This window comes from Pipistrellus kuhlii, unplaced genomic scaffold, assembly GCF_014108245.1.
Source record: "Pipistrellus kuhlii isolate mPipKuh1 unplaced genomic scaffold, mPipKuh1.p scaffold_m20_p_13, whole genome shotgun sequence".
Taxonomy (NCBI): domain Eukaryota; kingdom Metazoa; phylum Chordata; class Mammalia; order Chiroptera; family Vespertilionidae; genus Pipistrellus; species Pipistrellus kuhlii.
In genome coordinates this window covers 39814880-39835128 of record NW_023425438.1, presented here as the reverse complement: position 1 = coordinate 39835128, position 20249 = coordinate 39814880, and the positions used below count along the sequence as shown (strand labels likewise).

At 46.8% G+C, this 20249-nt stretch overlaps 1 protein-coding gene across 3 annotated transcripts in view; it reads left to right on the top strand.

The window, feature by feature from the left end:
• GCFC2 (GC-rich sequence DNA-binding factor 2) overlaps nt 1–15066 on the top strand; it is a 56307-nt gene extending 41241 nt beyond the window's left edge. Inside the window, exons 15-16 of one of the 3 annotated variants that reach the window (XM_036435830.2) lie at nt 6127–6355; nt 14453–14597. In XM_036435830.2, the coding sequence (XP_036291723.1) occupies nt 6127–6355; nt 14453–14469 (246 nt within the window). In that variant the 3' untranslated portion in view covers nt 14470–14597. Of the gene's footprint in view, nt 1–6126; nt 6356–6558; nt 6629–14452 lie in introns of those variants that run through there. The other 2 variants (XR_006741457.1, XM_045580941.1) reach the window with 2 other exon arrangements.
• Nucleotides 15067–20249: the final 5183 nt, after the last annotated feature.

Sequence of the window (20249 nt, the reverse complement as noted above, 5' to 3'; positions counted from 1 at the left end):
GTAATTTTCCTGTGCCTGTGGACCAGAACTACAGAAGATTGATTCCCATTGACTCAGTAGCTCCAGGAGTAGAGACTGTAGATAACCTTTTACTAACTCTGCTTGATTCTGCTCCTGTTAAAATTGCTTTCGTAAGATAGGGCCACATTCCAATGTCCTGCAGGATGTGGCTGGGAACCACCCTGTGGGCTGTTCCCAGCATTTAGAATTTAGAATTTAGAACAAAGGAAAAGTTTCGAGGTTTAGACCTTTAAAAGGACTGCCTCCACCTGGAACAGCACAGTCCTGAGGTGGACTCCACCTGTGTGTGGTGCTCTCTCTGCTGTCGCTGGCCAGCTCAATAAATCCTGTCTGCTTTTTTAATCAATTATCAGCCTCCGGTGGTCTTATTTTTGACCCCAGGGTTCAACCCCTCAATCCAATCTTTTCTTTCTTAGGCAAGTCTTCACTAGGTCAAAACCACAAAGCTCTCATCCTTACTAGGTACCTACTGTTAGCAGCTCTTATGTCATTTGCAATTTTAATGTTTGACTTAATTTTTACTTATCTGTGTAATTATTGGATCATTGCCTATGCCACTCTGCTGTAAGCTCTGCAAGTGACCTTTTTGCTCACCATGTTATCCTGTTACCTTACCTGGCTGTCCCTCTTTGTGGAATGCAAGGAGAATAAAATAGGTCCTGACAGGGCAGGTGGCACAAAGTCCTTGAGACGACAGAGAGCATTACCCCTGTGGCAGATATGAAACCAAAAAGGTAAATTAATTGTAAGTCTTGTTAAGAAATTTGTGCACTTGGCAACAATGAGCTCCTGGAAGGGTTTCACACTCAGAGTGACACTTATTATTTATTGATCCTTCCAGTTGAATGGATTTTCCAAAGCAGCTAAAACTCAATGTGTCCATACTGAATACAGCATGTTCACCTCCTAACCTTCTCTGCATTGGCTATCTCAAGGAGTGGCTTCAACATCCAATCTGTTACTTAAAAAAAAAAAAATTATTGATGAGAGATAGTGAAAGTATGCACACTGACTGGGTATCAAACCCGCAACCTAGGTATGTGTCCTGACCGGGAATCAAACCCACTACTTTTTGGTGTATGGGACGATGCTCCAACCAACTGAACCACACCAGACAGGGCACCAATCTGTTGCTTATAACTAAAAATCTCAGTTCCATCCTTGATTCCTTCCTCTCTCTCCCTTGGTAAAATTACTAAAAACTACATCTGGTACCATCAAATATCTTGAGAATCCTTATATTTTCTTATTCTCACATCTACAACTTTAATCTAGATCACCACCATTTCTCCTCAGGATCACTGCTAACCACTGCAACTGCCTTCTCCTCGCCTCCACTTCCCTCCAATTCCTGCCAGTCCTTCACATAGAACACTATGTCCTGAGCCCTTGTCTCTTCCCAGTTGAAAGCTCTCCACAGTTTTCTGTTGACCATGGGATGAAAATCAAGCTCTCAAAAAGCAACCGAACTCTGCAGCCTCCCCCACACTCCACTTTGCCATCTGCAGATACACGAACTCTTACAACAGCCTGAGAAGAAGGCCATGTTTTGAGAAGAGGAATTCAAGGTACTAGGAGGAGATAAAAAACAGTAATTACATACATATGTGTTGATGTGGACATTCAGTGAGAAGATATTGATTCAAAAATAAAACAGTATTACATACACACACACACCCACACACACACCCCCAACAGTATTATATATTGTTAAATAAAAATAAGCAGAATGCCCTGGCCCAGTGGCTTGGGTGATTGGAGCATCATCCCATATACCAAAAGGGTGCGCGTTCGATTCCCATTCAGGGAGTGTACAGGAGGCAACCAATCGATGTTTCTCTCTCTCTTAAACACACACACACACACACACACACACACACACATATCTTGGGTGAGGATTTAACAAAAATCTACCAAAAACAAAAACAAAACTGCTTTCCCTGATAAAGGAAATTTTTGGTAAAGAGTATCAATGAGGAGTTAAACTTTTAATTTGCCTTTGTGAGAGTTTTGTTGCAAAATACACGAAATGAGAAATTGAAATAAAGGAATATAACCAGATGTTACCCTTTCCCTTGACCGGAAATGAAATAACCATTAGAAGGAAGAACAAAATGCAAGCAATTGCAACCGAAAGAATCCCTCAGTCTGTGTCCTCAGCCTTTAAGGAAGAAAAGAACAATTTTCAACAGAAAGGCAGAGGTCCACCAGGTGGCGCCATTGGCCAATGGCACACAGAGAGAGCGCCACAGCTCTTCCTCAGGTTTCTAATGCCTGACCTTCTGCTCTGTTCAGACCCTTCTCTAGTTACACACTATGAACAGTGGTCCCTGAAAGTGGAGTCTTAAGCACCTGCCACTGGCCTCTGTTGGGACTGGGAAGCCTATTTATGTTTTGTTGATGGGGAGAGTTCTCCCATCCTCCACCCTCACCCCCATTGGAAAAATATAATTATCATTACGCTATGCAAATTTAACAAAGCACCTTGGACTCCAGAGAAATCTGAGAACACTCCACACCAGCGAGCAGACAGTGATATGTGGGCAATTGATGGTTAATTCTCAGTGGCACAGAGGAGGCCGAGAGCTGTGAGGTGGGCAGAGGCAAGCCACAATATACTGGCATAAATTTCCACTCTTCCTAGGGAATTGGTGGCAGGACTGTTGGTGTTGGTGCTCTGAACAGAAACAGAGTGAAATCTAGATAAAACTATATTTTTACATGAATTTCAGGACTGAAATTTCTCCCTGAAACACGGACAGGTCTTGTTTTCTTCATGCTGCACAGTCATACTAATTAATGGGGGGGAAACCTGGAACATCTGTGCTTATTCATCAGGAGATGGCCACATGGCTCCCTTGTTTCCTGAATGAGGTCTGGAAAAAGATTTACAGATGTGGAAGGAGACAACATACTCGTTGAAAACTATAAGCAACAAGAGGTCACTGGAGATGGACTGCAAGGAAAGAAAGAACAGACATAAAGGGTCACAACTCCATTCATACTTGCTGCTTCAGTATCTTCCAGAGAATCTCTTAGGGCAGAGGTCGGCAAACTCATTAGTCAACAGAGCCAAATATCAACAGTACAACAATTGAAATTTCTTTTGAGAGCCAGAGTTTTTAAACTTAAACTTCTTCTAACACCACTTCTTCAAAATAGGCTCGTCCAGGCCGTTCATTGTATTTTGTGGAAGAGCCACACTCAATGGGCCAAAGAGCTGCATGTGGCTCGCTACCATGGTCCTAGGGCTCCCATGGAAGCCTTATCTCCTCGGACAACACATTCTACTCAGCAGGGATTCCAGCTTACTTGTGATTTCAATAAGCATTTCTTTGCTGATGGCTTCTTGATCTACTTTTTCCCAGACATCTGCACCCAGCTTCAGATACATGCTTGTGACACCTGCATGCTGATCCCAAGGACTTGACATATGGGCACTGGAACTCAGTGCATCCAAACTATCATTCATCTGTTTCATTTATTCTAAGACTTAAAAAAACAAAACAAAAAACTGCTGAAACCGGTTTGGCTCAGCGGATAGAGCATTGGCCTGCAGACTGAAAGGTCCCGGGTTCAATTCTGGTCAAGGGCATGTACCTTGGTTGCGGGTGCATCCCCAGTGGGGGTGTGCAGGAGGCAGCTTATCGATAATTCTCTCTCATTGATGTTTCTAACTCTCTATCTCTCTCTCTTCCTCTCTGTGAAAAAAATCAATAAAATATATTTAAAAACAAAAAACAAAAAACTAAAAACTAAAAACTACCAGGCTCAGCCAGTGTGACTCCGTGGTTGAGCGTTGACCTATGAACCAGGAGGTCATGGTTCAATTTCCAGTCAGGGCACATTTCTGAGTTGTGGGGAGTATGTAGGAGGCAGCCAATCAATGATTCTCTCTCATCATTGATATTTCTATCTCTCTCTCTTCCTTCTCTGAAATCAATAAACATATATTCTTTAAAATACTATCAGAACACCTAAAAGAAACAAGTGTATTAAATTGCTGGACAAGCCCTGACAAGTTTGGCTCAGTGGATGGAGCATCGGCCTGGGGACTGGAGGGTCCTGGGTTCAATTCCAGTCAAGAGCATGTACCTTAGTTGCGGGCACATCCCCAGTGGGGTTGTACGGTTGGCAGTTGATCAGTGTTTCTCTCTCATTGATGTTTCTAACTCTCTCTTCCTCTCGCTTCGTCTCTGTAAAAAATCAATAAAATATATATTTTTAAAAATTGCTGGACAAGGAGCACACACCAGTGAAAAAGTTCACTGAGAAGTTTGCAGATGGGGAAAAGTTTGGAAGTTTCTAACTGGTTTTGCTAATAAGGGTTAAATGAGTCCACATGTCTGTTCCATTGTTCACTGATCAGGAAAGGTCTTCCCACAGGTCTGTTAGGGTCTGATTTCTCAGGAGCACTTGGGTTGGGTTAAAGATGCTATTATTCAGTGTGATCATCTCCAGGGCAAGTGTAAGTGAAAATTTTTCCTGTGACAATTTTTCTTTTTTTAAACGTTTGCAACTAAAAACCAGCGGTGGGGTTAATCTAAATACTGCTTGTTTTGTAACTACCGGATAGACCCTTAAAATGAGATTTCTGTGCCAAAAGGTATGTGGATTTCGGATTTTATTGGAAATTGTCAGAATGCCTTTCAAATTATGATAGCAATTCACCCACCAACCATATGTAGGCATTCCTGTTTATTTCCTCTTTGCTTGTTCATCTTGTTAATTCTTTAAAATGTTTTTAAATTAAAAATTTTTTGGTCATCTCAGGTGTGAAAAATATTTCATTCTTATACTAATTTACACTTTCCTATTAGTGATATTGAGTTTCCTTTTGTAGGTTTGTTGGTTATTTGCATTTCTGTTTTTAAACAAGTGTGTGGCCTCTCGCCGAAACCGGTTTGGCTCAATGGATAGAGCGTCGGCTTGAGGACTTAAAGGTCCCGGGTTCGATTCCGGTCAAGGGCATGTGCCTTGGTTGCGGGCATATCCCCAGTAGGGGGTGTGGAAGAGGCAGCTGATCGACGACTCTCTCTCATCAATGTTTCTAACTCTCTAACTCTCTCCCTTCCTCTCTGTACAAAATCAATAAAATATATATTTTAAAAAAAAGTGTGTGGCCTCTCTTTGGGTATTAGATATACTAATCTGTTAGCTGTGTTAGAAGTATTTTATTGACTCTATTGGTTTTTGTTTTGATTCCATTTTCTTTATGATAACTTTGATCATTCATGGTTTAAAAATAGTAGTTCAAAACAGCATTCCTCGAATTACATAATATTGTTCAATGCCGTTTGGTTATAATGTTTACGGAGATGCTGCAGGAACTTAATTGTCTACTTCAATTGTCCTGTGATGAAACATCGCTTCACTTAGAGTCAGGGGACTGACCGAAGATGTTAGGTGAGGAGAGGGTATGGCAATCTTTTCCTTCGTGGCTTCTGGACTTTGTGCCTTCTCAAGGACTCCTCAGACCCACAGTTTTCAAGTAGTCTTCTAATAGCTACACAAGTACCCACATCCTATGTGATTTTCATCTTTTCTCATGTTATTTTTCTTACCCTTGGTAGGGTGCCCAAAGAAATGGTGTATTACTCTCCTGCAGCCCTTCTGACTCTCGGGGACTCTGCGGTTGGCTGAAGCCTTCGACTTCACTGGAACAGGGTATTTGGTGACGCCATATGCCAACCAGGAGCCAATGCTATAACACCCAGACTCTGGTGATGGGGGATATGGGTGGAGGGGTAGAAGCAGAGGTGTGACTGAGGCCAGCTGGCATGGAATTTAGCACCTTAGAGAGGAATTGTAGAGGGCAGAGAGTGGGCACTGAGGACCCACTTTTAGAAAGACCTCAGATGCCCACTTCTTGTTGGGTCAAAGTGGCCGCTGCCTCTGTCTCTCAGAATGATACACTTCATGGAGGTTAAGGAAGGTTTGAAGACTTCCACCTCCAGAGGGGAAGATAATGAACCTTGTCTTGTTAGGGCCCACCGTGTGAGTGTAGGCCTTTCCTACACTTCTAAGTCCCCCCGCAAGATAAGAGCTGAATCGCTCCTGTTCCTGTTCCTTCTGGGACACCAGCCACCCCTGTTACTTCCCCAGGGGTGGCGAGTGGGCCCTGACTCTGCCCCTGTCCACGGTGCTGGAGATGCTCTTCACACACTGGCCTCTCCCCAAAACCTGCTGGACCCTGAGCCAGGAGGCAGCCCGCGGATGAAGCCATGGTGGAGCAGGCCAGACTTTCTGCGTGTCCTTAACTGGCCATGTGTGAGACTGGGCACCACCGACGAGCAGCTCATGTATGGAGGACGCACACGGTACCCACATCAAGGTAGGCGCAGGAGGGAGACCCACAGGCTGCTTCCCCGTGATCCTTTTTGCAGTTATGGCCTGGAAATCCACCACCCTCTCTATGCAAAACATTCACATCTTCTACTGTACTATGGAGTGATGTAATTCTACCTCGGAGTATTTGGCTCTATCTTTTTTCTCATTCCTAAAGTCTTGCACAAGATTCTTGAGTAGCCAAAACAGGTTTGGCTCAGTGAATAGAGTGTCAGCCTGCGGACTGAAAGGTCCCAGGTTCAATTCTGGTCAAGGGCATGTACCTTGGCTGCAGGCACATCCCCAGTAGGGGGTGTGCAGGAGGCAGCTGATTGATGTTTCTCTCATCGATGTTTCTAACTCGCTATCTCCTTCCATTCCTCTCTGTAAAAAATCAATAAAAAAAAATATTTTTTTTTAAAAAGAATCTTGTGTAGCATGTGTCCACAACAGAGCTCCGGAGAACCGGCTTCACTCACATCACAAAGGACAGCCTTACCCTCTCCCTCCCTCTCGGTCTCTTTTGCTCACCTCAACCACTTCGTTAGGATGCATGTCTCCTCCTGGGCCTGAGAATCCTCTCTGGAACATGGTGCTTTCCTGTTTTTTCTTCAGCTGCACTGGCATGGCGAAGCTCGGGCAAGAATTGCTCATGTAACTGGGTCTTTAGAATAAACTAAGCATGCTGCTTCCTGCCTTGTTCAGGGGTGGAGAGGAGCAATCTTGGCAAAAGACAAAGGAGGTGTATGCAGAGTCCATGGGGAGAGACCAGGATAGAGTGGCCACATAGAAGCCAAGGGAAGAAAGAATGTCAAGAAGGAGGATCGCCGAAACCAGTTTGGCTCAATGGTAGAGCATCCGTCTGCAGACTGAAAGGTCCCAGGTTCGATTCCGGTCAAGGGCATGTACCTGAGTTGCGGGCACATCCCCAGTAGGGGGTGTGCAAGAGGCAGCTGGTCGATGTTTCTCTCTCATCGATGTTTCTAGCTCTTATATCTCTCCCTTCCTCTCTGTAAAAAATCAATAAAATATATTAAAAAAAAAAAAAAAAAAAAAAGGAGGATGCTCCCTCTGCTTAGAAAAAGACACTCCCTGGCAGGGATGATGAAAATGTGGGCATTTCAAGGTGCCTGCCCACTTTGGGTTCCTAAATGGAGCAGTGTATACCAACGTGGGGGCAGGGGACAAGGATAACAATGGAGCATGCCTAGTAAGGAAGAGTTTTGTTTTTTTAATTGTTGACACTATGACCTGTGTCCTCATTCCCACTCCCACCCAACCCTCAATCCTCCTTCCCTCTAGCCATGGCCTCCCCGTTGTCTGTGTTTATGAGCCATGCCTACATGATCTTTGGCTACTCCCTTCAATTCCTTTCATCCAGACCTCTCTTCCTCCCTGGCCTCGGGAGTATTTTTTCACTGACATCATGTATAATTGCTGTTGCGTGATGATAATAGAAAGCATCATTTAGTTAGTTTTATTGTTGTTTTTAAATTATTTGCCAACAGGGCACTCTCTGATTGCTGGCACCCAATCTCATCCCCATCACTCCCGTGGTACACCACTGCACTTTCCCAATAGGGATGTGTTTGGGACAGGCAGAGAGAGGGCTAGAACCAGAAAGAAGGAGAACTCTAAAATTACCTACATAATAAAGCAAGTTATTGATTCTTAAGCATGCCTGAAGAGAGACTCATGTCTAACCTAAAAAAAAAAAAAAAAAAAAGCCTGAAAAGACAACACCTAGAAAAATGGTAATGTAAACCCTCTCCGTCACCCTAAACTTTTGGAGAAGCCCTATAGATAGGCATGAGGTTGGGGTAAATGGAAAGTCATGGAAATGGGCAGAGAAAAGAGCCCACCAGGGGATATAAACCCAGTGATGTCAAGAATTCTCAGAGGTTTGGGACTCAGAGCCAACGAGACCAGGAGGATCTGCAGGAATCTCGGAGAGAGCACCCGACCTCGCACAGCGTCGCATGCAGGACAGAGCCTTGTGGGTGTCCGTAGGAGAAGAAGGAGAGCCACAGGTTCCCTCTTGGCTTTGGTGTATAATAGTAAGAGGGTGAGGCAAGTGGGCCCGCCCAGAGCGGGGAGAGGACAAGGAAAGAAAGCCTGGAGCAGGAAGGCCTGGCCTCTAGACCTTATGCTCATGGTGTTGGGTCCCTGAGGCTGGGGATGGGAGACCAGGCAGAGGGACCTGAGCTGGAAGACTCACAGTGAAGCAGTGTGGCTTTGGCTGGTGGGTCCCGTCGGACAAATTTCTCAAGGACTAAGTCTGGCAGATAGAGCAGTAAAAACCAATTTGAAATTTTGATTTCAAACATTATTCACAGTGTGCCTTTAACGAAAGTTAATTGCATGAATGAAAAAGAAAATAGATCCTGAGGGAAATGAAAAGTGACGAAAAGGGGGAGGAAAAAGACATAGAATCTCAAAATTACATAATTTAGTGGTGTTTAGGGTTGGGCCCAAATAAGTCCTGGGATAATTACTGTGGGAACCCATACCAAGCACTTAGTGAGACCTACTGGTGTCAAACATGCTAAGAACTGGAAATAGACAATCGAGTAACACCAGTCCTCAGCCTCCTGTTATAGAGGTTCTGTTATAGAGCATATACACTGAGTGGCCAGATTATTATGATCTCTGAATGCATAATAATCTGGCCATCCTGTGTATATCCTATATAATAAAAGGCTAATATGAAAATTGTCCCCTGGACCAGGAGTCCAACCAGCAGGCAGGCCGGCCAACGGCCCATGTCCCCTCCCCCTAGCCAGCTGGTCAGACCCACCCATGCACAAATTCATGTACCGGGCCTCTAATATATGTATCGATATGTGGTCAGATTATTATGCGTTTAGAGATCATAATAATCTGGCCACTCAGTATATTTCTGAAAGGGAGTGAAACCCGCCTTTCTCTTGCTTCTCTACCAATGATTTCCCCACAATCCTTCAACACTTGGTTCAAATCTTACTTGCTCTATGAAACCCTATCCAAGAACTCCATGAAGAAAAATTGGTCCTGGGCGGGAGCTCAGTTAGTTGGAGCATAGACCCAATACGCCAAAGTTGTGTATTTAATCACCAGTCAGGGCATATACAAGAAGCAACCAATGAGTGCATAAGTGGAACAACAAATCAATGTTCTCTGCAAAAACAATAATTTTTTAAAATTAGCTCTTTTTCCTATTTGCACTTAGAGCATTGTTTTAAATCTGTATTCTGTTTGTTTTATCGCTACTATCTATTTCTAAGTTTGTTTTCATTGGCAGACTGTGCAGAAGAGAAATATTTTGTGTTGCTTGAATGTAAATCTGTTGGATGAAGATGTTTACTAAGATGTGCACATTGACTCATGGATGGGTGGTGTAAACAGTAGATGATTAGCAGTATATTCTAAAACTGGAGAAGAAGAGATCCACACATTATAAAGATGAGTAATGTTTCATAAAGTTTGTTTCCCTTATCTATGTGGGTGTTCTGAGTCACAGTGTAAAATGTTCTGAGTGAGGATTTTTAAATATCAAACACTGGAAATTCAGTTATGGGTAGACCGTAGGAAGAAAACCAAACCCAGAGGTTCTGAAGCTTTCAGACCACAGACCTATACCCCACCCAGAGAACAGTAGGTGAGTTTACACATGTTTAGAGTTTAAATGAGCAAGTAAAATAACTATCGTGTCATGTAGGTTATGGCAGAGATCACAAACTATAGGCATCCCTCAGAGATATTTTGTATATTTTATTGATTTTTTACAGAGAGGAAGAGAGAGGGATAGAGAGTTAGAAACATCGATGAGAGAGAGTCATTGATCAGCTACCTCCTGCACATCTCCTACTGGGGATGTGCCTGCAACCAAGGTACATGCCCTTGACTGGAATCGAACCCAGAAGCTTCCAGTCCACAGGCTGACACTCTATCCACTGAGCCAAACTGGTTTCGGCCCTCAGAGATATTTTGAGTTTCGTTCCAGACCACTGGAATAAAGGGAGTTTCACAGTACAGCAAATCATAATCTTTTTGCTGGTGGAGGGTCTTGTCTTCAATTGGTTAAAGAAGGCAACATTTGTGAAGGGCAATAAGACAAGGGATTGGCTAACCCTGGGTGGGGTCCTCAAGGCCCCAGATGTCAAAACGTCACAATGCAGAACAAAAGGTTGGGTTCATACACATGGCCATATAAAAACAGAGCAGGCCTGATTTGGGCTGTGGGCTGAACTGCCAATGAATGGGCTAAGAAAACAAAGGCAATATCGAATATCAAAGGTGTGAGTGTTGTGAAAAATAAAGACTTTGTAGTGAATGTAGTAAGTCATGAGGCTTCTTGATCCTTGCCAGTAAAAAAAGGAGGAAAGAAATTGTAATTCATGATAATAAGAAACAACCTATGCCTGTTTAAATTTAAGAAAGATCTTTCCCTATTTGGCTGAAGTAGTCCGTTCATTCTGCCCCTGTAATGCCCAGACCATGATCATTCCCTCACATTCTCGTTCTTATGTTTACTTAGAAGGGCAATAGCCAGATAACCTGGAATTCTAAAGTAGCTATCAGCTTGATTATAGCTGCACAAGCCCTCTAGTAAAACGTTAGTGTGATCTTTCATCGCGTCATTCTAAGCAAAGCTAAATTAAAGTTTTGAAGCTCATAACCTAATCATAGTGTTGGGAATGCCTCAAGGGCGAGGATAGTTAGTTATTTCCTTCTCATGCTACTTCCTGGCTCACATCCTTAACCCGGCTGTGCATCGCTGTCAGGAGAAAACCCCACGTCCTGCCTGTGGCCCTATGCCATCCTGACCTGCGCCTGCGCCTGCCCCTGCCTGCTGTTCTGGGTGCATCTCTGGACAAGTTCCCCCTCCTCAGTAGCCCCAAATGTAACCTTTTATTTGATGCTCCTCTGCCTGCAGTAATTTCCATTCTTTCCTCATCTCGTTCCTCATTCTTGAGGTCTTATCCATCTTATCCAAATTTTACCCATCTCCCCTGTAAGTCTTTCTCATAGCTGCCTCTTCTCTTCCTTCACAACTTGCTTCAGTACAATTATCACTGTAATGCCCTTTTATTTATTTTTTATTGATTTCAGAGAGGATGGGAGAGAGAAAGAGAAAGAGATAGAAACATCAATGATGGGAATCATTGATCAGCTGCCTCCTGCACACCCCCTCCTGGGGACCAAGCTCACATGTAACCTCCTAGTTCAGTGATCAGCAAACCGTGGCTCTCGAACCACATGCAGCTCTTTGGCCCCTTGAGTGTGGCTCTTCCACAAAATATCATGCCCTGGGCAAGTCTATTTTGAATAAGTGGCAGTAGAAGAAGTTTAAGTTTAAAAAATTTGGCTCTCAAAAGAAATTTCAATTGTTGTACTGTTGATATTTGGCTCTGTTGACTAATGAGTTTGCCAACCACTGTCCTAGTTCATAGGTTGACACTCAGCCACTGAGTCACACTGGCTGGGTTGTAATGCCCTTCTAATGTGTCCCTCTTCCATTAGGTCCCAGGTCCTAGAGAGCTAAGGGTGTGGTATACAGTAGTTATTCAGTAAATATCCACTGAGTGAATGAATGAGTGAGCAAAAGCAAATGCCTAGCAGCTCGAGGAGCAGGGAGAAGCCTGAGTGCTGGGTGGGTACAGCGCCCTGTGCGGTGGGTACAGCCTTGAGTACTCCCAGTGGCTTTTAAATCCTCGTTGGCATCTGAGAGATTACGAAGCAGCAGCAGCTTGGAGAAGAGTGTGTCATGCAGAAGCTGGGAAAGAATTCCCGGGGAGGGAGGGACTAGAGAGAATTTTAGGCCGCTTAAAGGATGATGGTAAGCATACATACGGGGGTGAACCAGGCCCTTCTGTGAAGCTCTGTGACTGTATGAGACACACAGTCCTCATGTAGTGTGGTCTGACTACAATGCTAACATACACACCCTTAGGACACTCTCCTCAGCAACAATCTCTTGTCACAGTTGCTTCCGTGTCACCCAAGCATCAGTTGATGGTTTTGCTAATAAGCATAATAGCTCCGTTATTCTGGGTATGAAGAGCAAGGGAGGAGTAACCACACTGTGGGCAGGTTTGGTGTCCCTCCTTTTCTCTATTTTATTTTCAACATGTTCTATTCCATGTGTGTGCTCATTGGGTAGCAGAGTAAGGGGTGAACGCACAGTTCATACTCGGCTCTCCTCTCACCACGAGCTCCTTGCACAGCGCCGCCTGGACCGCTGTGGGGTGGTGTCCAGCACGTGGGCTCCCGCGCGATGGTGCTGGGTTTACATGTTGTGCTTTGTCACCTTGGGCTTCTCACTTAACTTCTCTGAGCCTCGATTTCCTCATCTTAAAAGGGGGGATAATTGGAGCAGCCATTTCCCATAGTTGTCATGAAGAATTAATAAGCAAATATATGTACAAAGTTCAGAACGGCGTCTGCAGCAGTGTAAGTAACAAACGTGAATGCCAACTATCGTTACGATTTATATCTGAAGTTAAGACGTTTCAACCAGTTCATTGGAGGGCCTCCCTGCAATGAAAACATAGTGAACCTAATTTGACACAAAATGCTAACAAAACTGTATGCATTACTGTAGTCATTTACAAGACACTTTAGAAGAACTTTTATTCAAAATAATAAAAATGGCCCTGGCTGTTGGCTCTGCTGGTTGGAGCATCATTCTGTACACCAAAAAGCTGCAGGTTCAATGTCTGTACAGAAGACAGTCTCTCTCTCTCTCTCTCTCTCTCTCTCTCTCTCTCTCTCTCTCTCTCTCTCTCTCTCTCTCTCTCTCTCTTCCTCTTCTACAGATCCTAGAAACTTTCTTGTGTGAGAATTTAGCAAGGAACAAAATAATAATTAAAAACAAACAGTTGTGTTGCACAAGATGTCGCTATGGGGAGAATCCAGCAGGGGCTTGGGAAACCGAGGTTTGGGCCTGTTTAGACCGCCCTCTGGTGAGGACCTCGCAGGACTGCTGGTGGCTGGGGGACCAGCACATTCTCACTTAACACCACAAAAGGAAAATCTGTGCTGTGCACACAACGCCTACTCCCTGCATGGGCCAAGTGATTGTCAATGAAGCTCTCTGTCCCGTCAGTGATCAGCTGGAGGATGGGCTGGAGGGAGAGGTGTGGAGTGGACTCATGGTCTGGGTATCCGATGCACCTCCCGGTGCGGACCACGGATCTCCATCATGCTGTACAGCGAGTGCACAGAGCATCCGTTTAACCCTCAGGGCAGCTCTCGATGGGCACATGGATCCCTGTTTTAATGATGAGAACAATGAGGGCAATGACATAGTAAACTACGCACATCAACGGGTTGAGTTATTCATTCATTCATTCATTCATTCATTCAACATGCAAAGTAGATCTGGGAGCAAAGAGTCGGATCATCCCTCACAAGGGTGCAGAGTGCTCTATGAGAAAACCATCTCAATACCATCTCGTGGTTCCTGGGAAGAAAGGGGGTGCTTCAGTGGACTGGGGGAAACCCTCAGAGATGGCATTTTATACAGATTTGGCAGGAAGAGTCCCCAGAAGTAGAGCAATTGAGCTAAGTTTCTCTCTCCCTCTCTCTCTCTCTCTCTCTCTCTCTCTCTCTCTCTCTCTCTCTCTCTCTCTCTCTTTATTTTAGAGAGGAGGGGGTAGGGGGGGGCAAAGAGAGAGAGAGAGAGAGAGAGAGAGAGAGAGAGAGAGAGAGAGAGGTGAGGTAGAAACATCTATCAGTTGCCTTCTGCATGCGCCCCAACAAGGACTGAACCTGAAACCTGGGTATGTGCCCTGACTGGGAATCGAACCTGCCACCTTTTGGAATATGGGATAATGCCCAACCAACTGTGTCACACCAGTCAGGCTGAGCTAAGTCTTCGTCACCACTGCCAGGTGACAAAGCTGGGGAATCTAGGCCTCCTTGCTTGTAAACTCTATCTTGTAATATAATACCTTATAATATCAATGTGACCCATGATAAACTAACTATAATGCTGCCTATTTCATCTTTGTGCTTTAAGAGCTTAACTTTTAAAAATTATTTCTTTTTCACAATTTGGGATCATTATTAAAATTTTAGAAATGAGGAAAAATAACAAATATGTTTGGGTTTAATATTTCAGATCATTTTTCTGCTTAAAGAACCACATGTGTTTCCACCTAGCAAGATGTCAGGAACATTCTCTCATGTCAGCAAGCATGGACCTTTGACATCATTCTTACTGTTTGCAGAGTGTCAGGTCCTGTGCTTGCACCACAAGTCCCTGGGCTGACACCTGCTGATGGACACTGGTATTTACTGAACAACCTGAAGCTGTGCCAACCTGAATGAGGCAGAGACAGAGGCGCCTGGGGACAAATCAGGTGCTAACCACTCCGGGACCCACCCTTGTCTTTCTTGTAAGTTATTTGCCTTCGATTTAGCTGCAATTTTGAAAGCTAATCTGGGTGTTTTGTAAGAAAAACAAATAAGCAGAAGTGCCCTCGGGAGCCTGAGATGCAGACGTGGTTTGTGAGCAGTGAAATCTCAGAGCCTCACGAAGGGAGGGGCGGGGCTGGGACAGGAGAAGGAGCCAGAATTCCAGACTCTTCATCTGTTTGCGGATGAGTTCATAATGGGGGTAGATTCTGAAATGCAGTACAACCTTGAACAACAATGAAAAATCATGGGATATTTTCCATGTCACCGAATCTTGCTTGGAAAGTGAAATGTATGTCCACAAAAAAAAAAAAAAAAAAAAAAAATAGTGTGTTGATATAGTAATAGAACATTTTTATAGTCTCTGAGTTCCAACATGGATGTTGTGAAGAGTCTCAGGGGTGTGACCCTGAAATCAACCACTGGCTGCTTCTTTCTTCCTTCCCTCCTTTCCCCACCTTCTCCCAGTGTTTTTTTGTTGTTTTTTTTCTCTTTTTTTTCTGAGTGCCCACTTTGTGCCAGGTGCTTTGCTGGCACCAGGAGTACATAATGGCATTAGGCAGACCTGACTCACGAGGACCTTTTGCACAACCCCCTCAAGCAGTGGCTACAGAAACAAATTCATGGTGCGTGCGTGAGCCCACTGTGCGCTGGTCCCAGGGCAGCATAACTGTGACTAGGGAAAACGGAAGCTCACAGATGCCTGAGCTGAATCTTTCCAGGAAACCAGGGGGAACGGCTTGTGCAAAGCCGCTGAGGGTGAAATCGTAAGCCCCACAAGAGCAGAGAGAAGTACAGGGCATCTGACGTGTTGGGGACCCCCTGGACATGGCGCTGAGGCTGGAGAGTGAGCAGGGCTTTGTGACGCAGGAGAGGGAGCCGTCTGAGGACTCTTTGTGGAGAAATCACACAATTGAGCATGATCTTTCTTGGTTCCCTGCCTTCAAGCATACTCTGCCCTGAAACTGCCTTCCAGTTACCCCTTCCTTTTCTTTTTTTAAAAATATTTTTTGCCGAAACCGGTTTGGCTCAATGGATAGAGCCTCGGCTTGGGGACTGAAAGGTCCCGGGTTCGATTCCGGTCAAGGGCATGTACCTTGGTTGCGGGCATATCCCCAGTAGGGGGTGTGCAAGAGGCAGCTGATCGATGACTCTCTCTCATCGATGTTTCTAACTATCTCTCTCCCTTCTTCTCTGTACAAAATCAATAAAATATGTTTAAAAAATAAAAATAAAAATAAATAAATAAAAATATTTTTTATTGATTTTTTTACAGAGAGGAAGAGAGAGGGATAGAGAGCTAGAAACATCAATGAGAGAGATACATCGACCAGCTGCCTCCTGCACATCCCCCACTGGGGATGTGCCCGCAACCAATGTACATGCCCGTGACTGGAATCGAACCTGGGACCTTTCGGTCAGGAGGCCGACACTCTATCCACTGAGCCAAACCGGTTTCTGCTCCCCTTCCTTTTCATCCGGTTAACGTGCATTCATCCTTCAAGTTTCAGCTCAAAAGTCACCTCCAAGAATGGGGTGCCCTTCTCAGCTCTCTGCTGGACCCCATCTCCCCTGGTCAGGTACCAGCCTCACTGTGAATGCACAGCCTGTGCTGGAAACAGGCCTGTTTGCTCTTGGATTCTTGCAGCTCCCCGCTGTGCACCACACTCTCCAGCCCTTGCAAATGACAGACCCCAGAATCGCTTGTCAATTGGCTTCCTGCTAGGTTGGGCCAAGGGGAGGCCCAGGTGGGAGAGGGTGTGTCTCTGCCTCTCTCGGCTGGGAGCAGCACCTCTGGCAAGGGCTGAAGCTCCTCTCAAACCCCAGCTCCTGCAGGACAACCTCTCTCCCTGCAGTCAAGTTCCTGCCCTGTGGTCCCTTCTTCCAGGCTCTTATAACAACCCCCCTCCTTGGGTACCTCCCACTGGAGGGGCCTCTGCACCACTGCTAATCCTGGGTTGCTTCATTGTTCTCTGCTTGCCTTCTCAGCTCACACTGGACCATGGTAAGTGGTCCTCTGCATTCTGAGCTCCCTGGCACAGATCCTGCATTTCAACTGGATGCTGATGCACACAGTGCCCAGCAGGAGCGCTCCATCCACGGAACTGGGCGAATGCTCAGGAAGAACACTCCCCAGGGAGTGGGGGGCCAGACTGGGGGGAGGCGACTGAGGTAAGGAGGTCGCCTGGAGGGTATCACAATTGTCTAAGCCCTGAGGGCTGGGCTGAAGCAGATGCAGCAGAAATGGCGAAGAGGAAGGGAGAGAATCCTGAGGCAGGAAAAGTGCCACCCAGCAGACTGTGGTGGGTGGAAACCCTAGTGGGCTGGGTCAAGGCAGAGATTCTCAATTCACTCACTCAAAGGCGGGTTCCCTTGTCACACCACTGCACCTGTCCTTTCTCAGGAAGCCGGAAACCCCCCAGGGACTGGACAACCCTGATGCTTAAGCAGTCTGTACTCCATCCAATTTGGACTGTCTTTCGTTTTAAATATGTGTTTATTGATTTCAGAGAGAGGAGGGGAGAGAGAGAGAGGGAGAGAAACATCAATGTTGAGAGAGAATCATTGATGGGCTGCCTCCTGCACACTCCCTACCAGGGATTGAGCCCACAACCTAAACATGTGCCCTGGTTCACAGGTCGACACTCAGCTACTGAGCAAGACTGGCTGAGCAATTTGGATTGTCTTTAAGTGATCAATTAATTCTTGGGTAAGACTACTGGCTGGGACTCCATTCAGCAAAGATTATGGAAGGGCTCAAGATTGCTCCACCAACTCGGGGTGCAATATGGGGGCAGAAGTCTCTCGTTTTCCCAGTTTCATGGCAGGGAACTTCCATCTACCCAGCAGACACTCAACTTGTTGGAATCGCTCCTCTGACCTACCCTGCAAGATCCAAGGTCAGGTGTGGTGACAGAGAACGCGCCGGAATCGCTGTGTCCGCCGCTGCCACACGGTGGCGCCATTGAGCAACCCCTCCGCTCTCCACAACGCGGCTTTTGTCCGTGTCCTGAGCAGCCTTGCAGGTTCTCCCAGGCAGGATGACCCCATTCCCTCAGGGTAACCTCAGCCAGGGGTGACCCCCCTCTCCCCCCCCTAGAGCTCACGAGGTTGCCGCTCGGCTGAGTCCTGCCGCCGGTTTTCTCTCCCAGCCGCCGTCCAGGTGCCAGCTGGTCCCAGGAGCCCCGGGGCAGACCAGGCTCCCAGGATCCCCGCAAGCCTTTGTTTTCAGCTCAGCACACAGAGCACCCCTTATCACCTCCTCTTCCTGGGTACCTGGGCCGCTTGCCATCCACCTAGACCTCTGAGATGTATCCCCTCGGTGCCTCCCTAGGGGATGGCCAGATGCCCTAGCTCCTCCCGCTCTGCCCCTGGCCTGAGGGGGACAGCCCAGGAAGGCCAGCTGGTTTTCTGGGGGAGTCTGCAGGCTTTTCTCACTGAAGAAAGGGATTGCAGATGCAATCGTTTAATCTTGCACAGACACCCTTCTTGTAAGTCACCCTGTCTCAGCGTGTGTCTAACAAGCTCGGAGATCTAGAGCAATCTGTGGCCCTGCCCTTCACAGCCTGGCTCTGGGACTCCGGGAGCACTTTTGACAGCCTCCCAGCAGTCCGACCCCTCTGACTTCAGGAAGTGACCTCAGATTCCCAGCGCTTGCTCATGCATGGCAATTCGTGTTTAATGCTTCCAAGTGCAAAGGGGAGACTCCATGGAGGTGCAGAGCCGGGGGAACCGAGTGTTTCTGCTTCGCTGATGGAAGTCACGGGGTGCTGGGTGTCATGCCAGTGACTCAGCCACCTCTCACCTTTCCTGAGTCAGAGTCAGGCACCGAGGGGAGCACCAGGGGGAGACAATACACCCCACGATTCCGGGTAACAACAGCTGCCACCTTTGGACACGGGCTGTAGGCAAAGCATCTGGGGAAGCAGGTTGCATCAGCTATTTCTAATCCTCTCGACCACTCTCTGGGTGGATTTTCATTATCCCCATTTTACCGATGAGGAGGTGTGGCTCAGAGAAGTTAATCAACCAGCCCAGTGTCACACAGCAGGTTCTTGGTGACGCTGGGATTCAAACCCAGATCAAAGGACCCTGCAGCTCACTCGTTTCCTTTAAGCCTGTGTTCTCTCTGGAGAATGACGTCTACCTGGTTAACCTGGCGTCTGCTTTTCCATCTCGGTGCCTTTGCCTTGCTGCTCGCCTGCCTGGAGTTTCCATCGCCTCCCACCCTGCCCCATTGGGGGAGGTCTGACCCACCTCGGTGGATGGAAGAAGGCTTGCTTCCCCCGAGGGCTCCCCCAGCACCCAGGCTGGGTTAGGCATCTTCTCCGCTGGGTCCCCATTGTTCCTGCCCAGGCACCCGAGCATTATTGGCGGCAGAGTCATTGTTTGTTTAGGCCCCAGGCTGCCTGGTGGGCGGGAGCTCCGTTTCACCCAACACAAAAGCAGATGCCAGGAATGATCAGAGCCCCATCATTCAAGGAGGAAGATCTGAAGGGAGACTGCAGAAGCCCCAAGCCAAAAGGGGTGCTGGTGTGTGTGTGTGTGTGTGTGTGTGTGTGTGTGTGTGTGAAGCTGGGGCCCGGAGCCAGGAACCTGGAGAGACTAATGGGAGCGGGCACACGCAGGCAGGCCCCGAGGCGCAGACCCAGCCCGGTGCCCACCGATGGCGGTTCTCAGAACGCGGGTGATGCAGGGCGGAGGAATGGATGACACAGGACAAACAGCCTTTCTTCAGCCAAACCCGAGGCTGTATTTGTCACAGGCAGTTCCCGCAGTCTGGGTTGATGTCATCATTCCCGGGAGAACTCGTCATGCTTCTGGAACTTCCCATGTGCTCCCACCTGCCCTCCCCACCAGGGGGATCAGAGACCTGGGGCCCTTGGGTTGGTGAGCACAGCGACCACCCTGGCCAAGCCCGCTCTGCCCAGCACCTCCCTCCCCGGGTGCCTGTTTGCAGAGCTGGGCAGAGCCGAGCCCTCCCGTGAGACAGGGTGGCCCAACCCCTCATGTGGGGACCAGGCCCTCCTCCAGGCTGCGAGTCTAATTGTGCCCAGCACCCCCTTGTTTGTCTAGCTGGGTGTTGGGAATTTCCTTGGTTAAGCCTCAGGTCTTCCCTCTTTCCGGATTTAATGAGCTCATTTATTTTTTTCTTTTTCACTTAACAGGTTTCAGGGCTGGTTAATGAGTGGTGGGTTCTCTTTAAGAGCCAAATTGGGCCAAGCTCAGGGGCACGTTTCTTGCCATTTCCAGCTCGCAAGTCCCCGGGGTCTCATCTGTGGAAGTTTCTGGAATACAATGACACACAGGCCTCCAGGCTTTGTTTTATTTTTCTTTCTTCGTGTATCCTCGCTGGCACAGCTGTTTCCAGATGAGCTTCTGCTTTCTAGAGAATGGAAGCTGTGGAGCATCAGGAGAAGAGATCATTCGTTTAAGAAATATTTTCATTGCTTGATTGATTTGGGAGAGAGAGGAAGGGAGACAGAGAGAGAGAAATACAT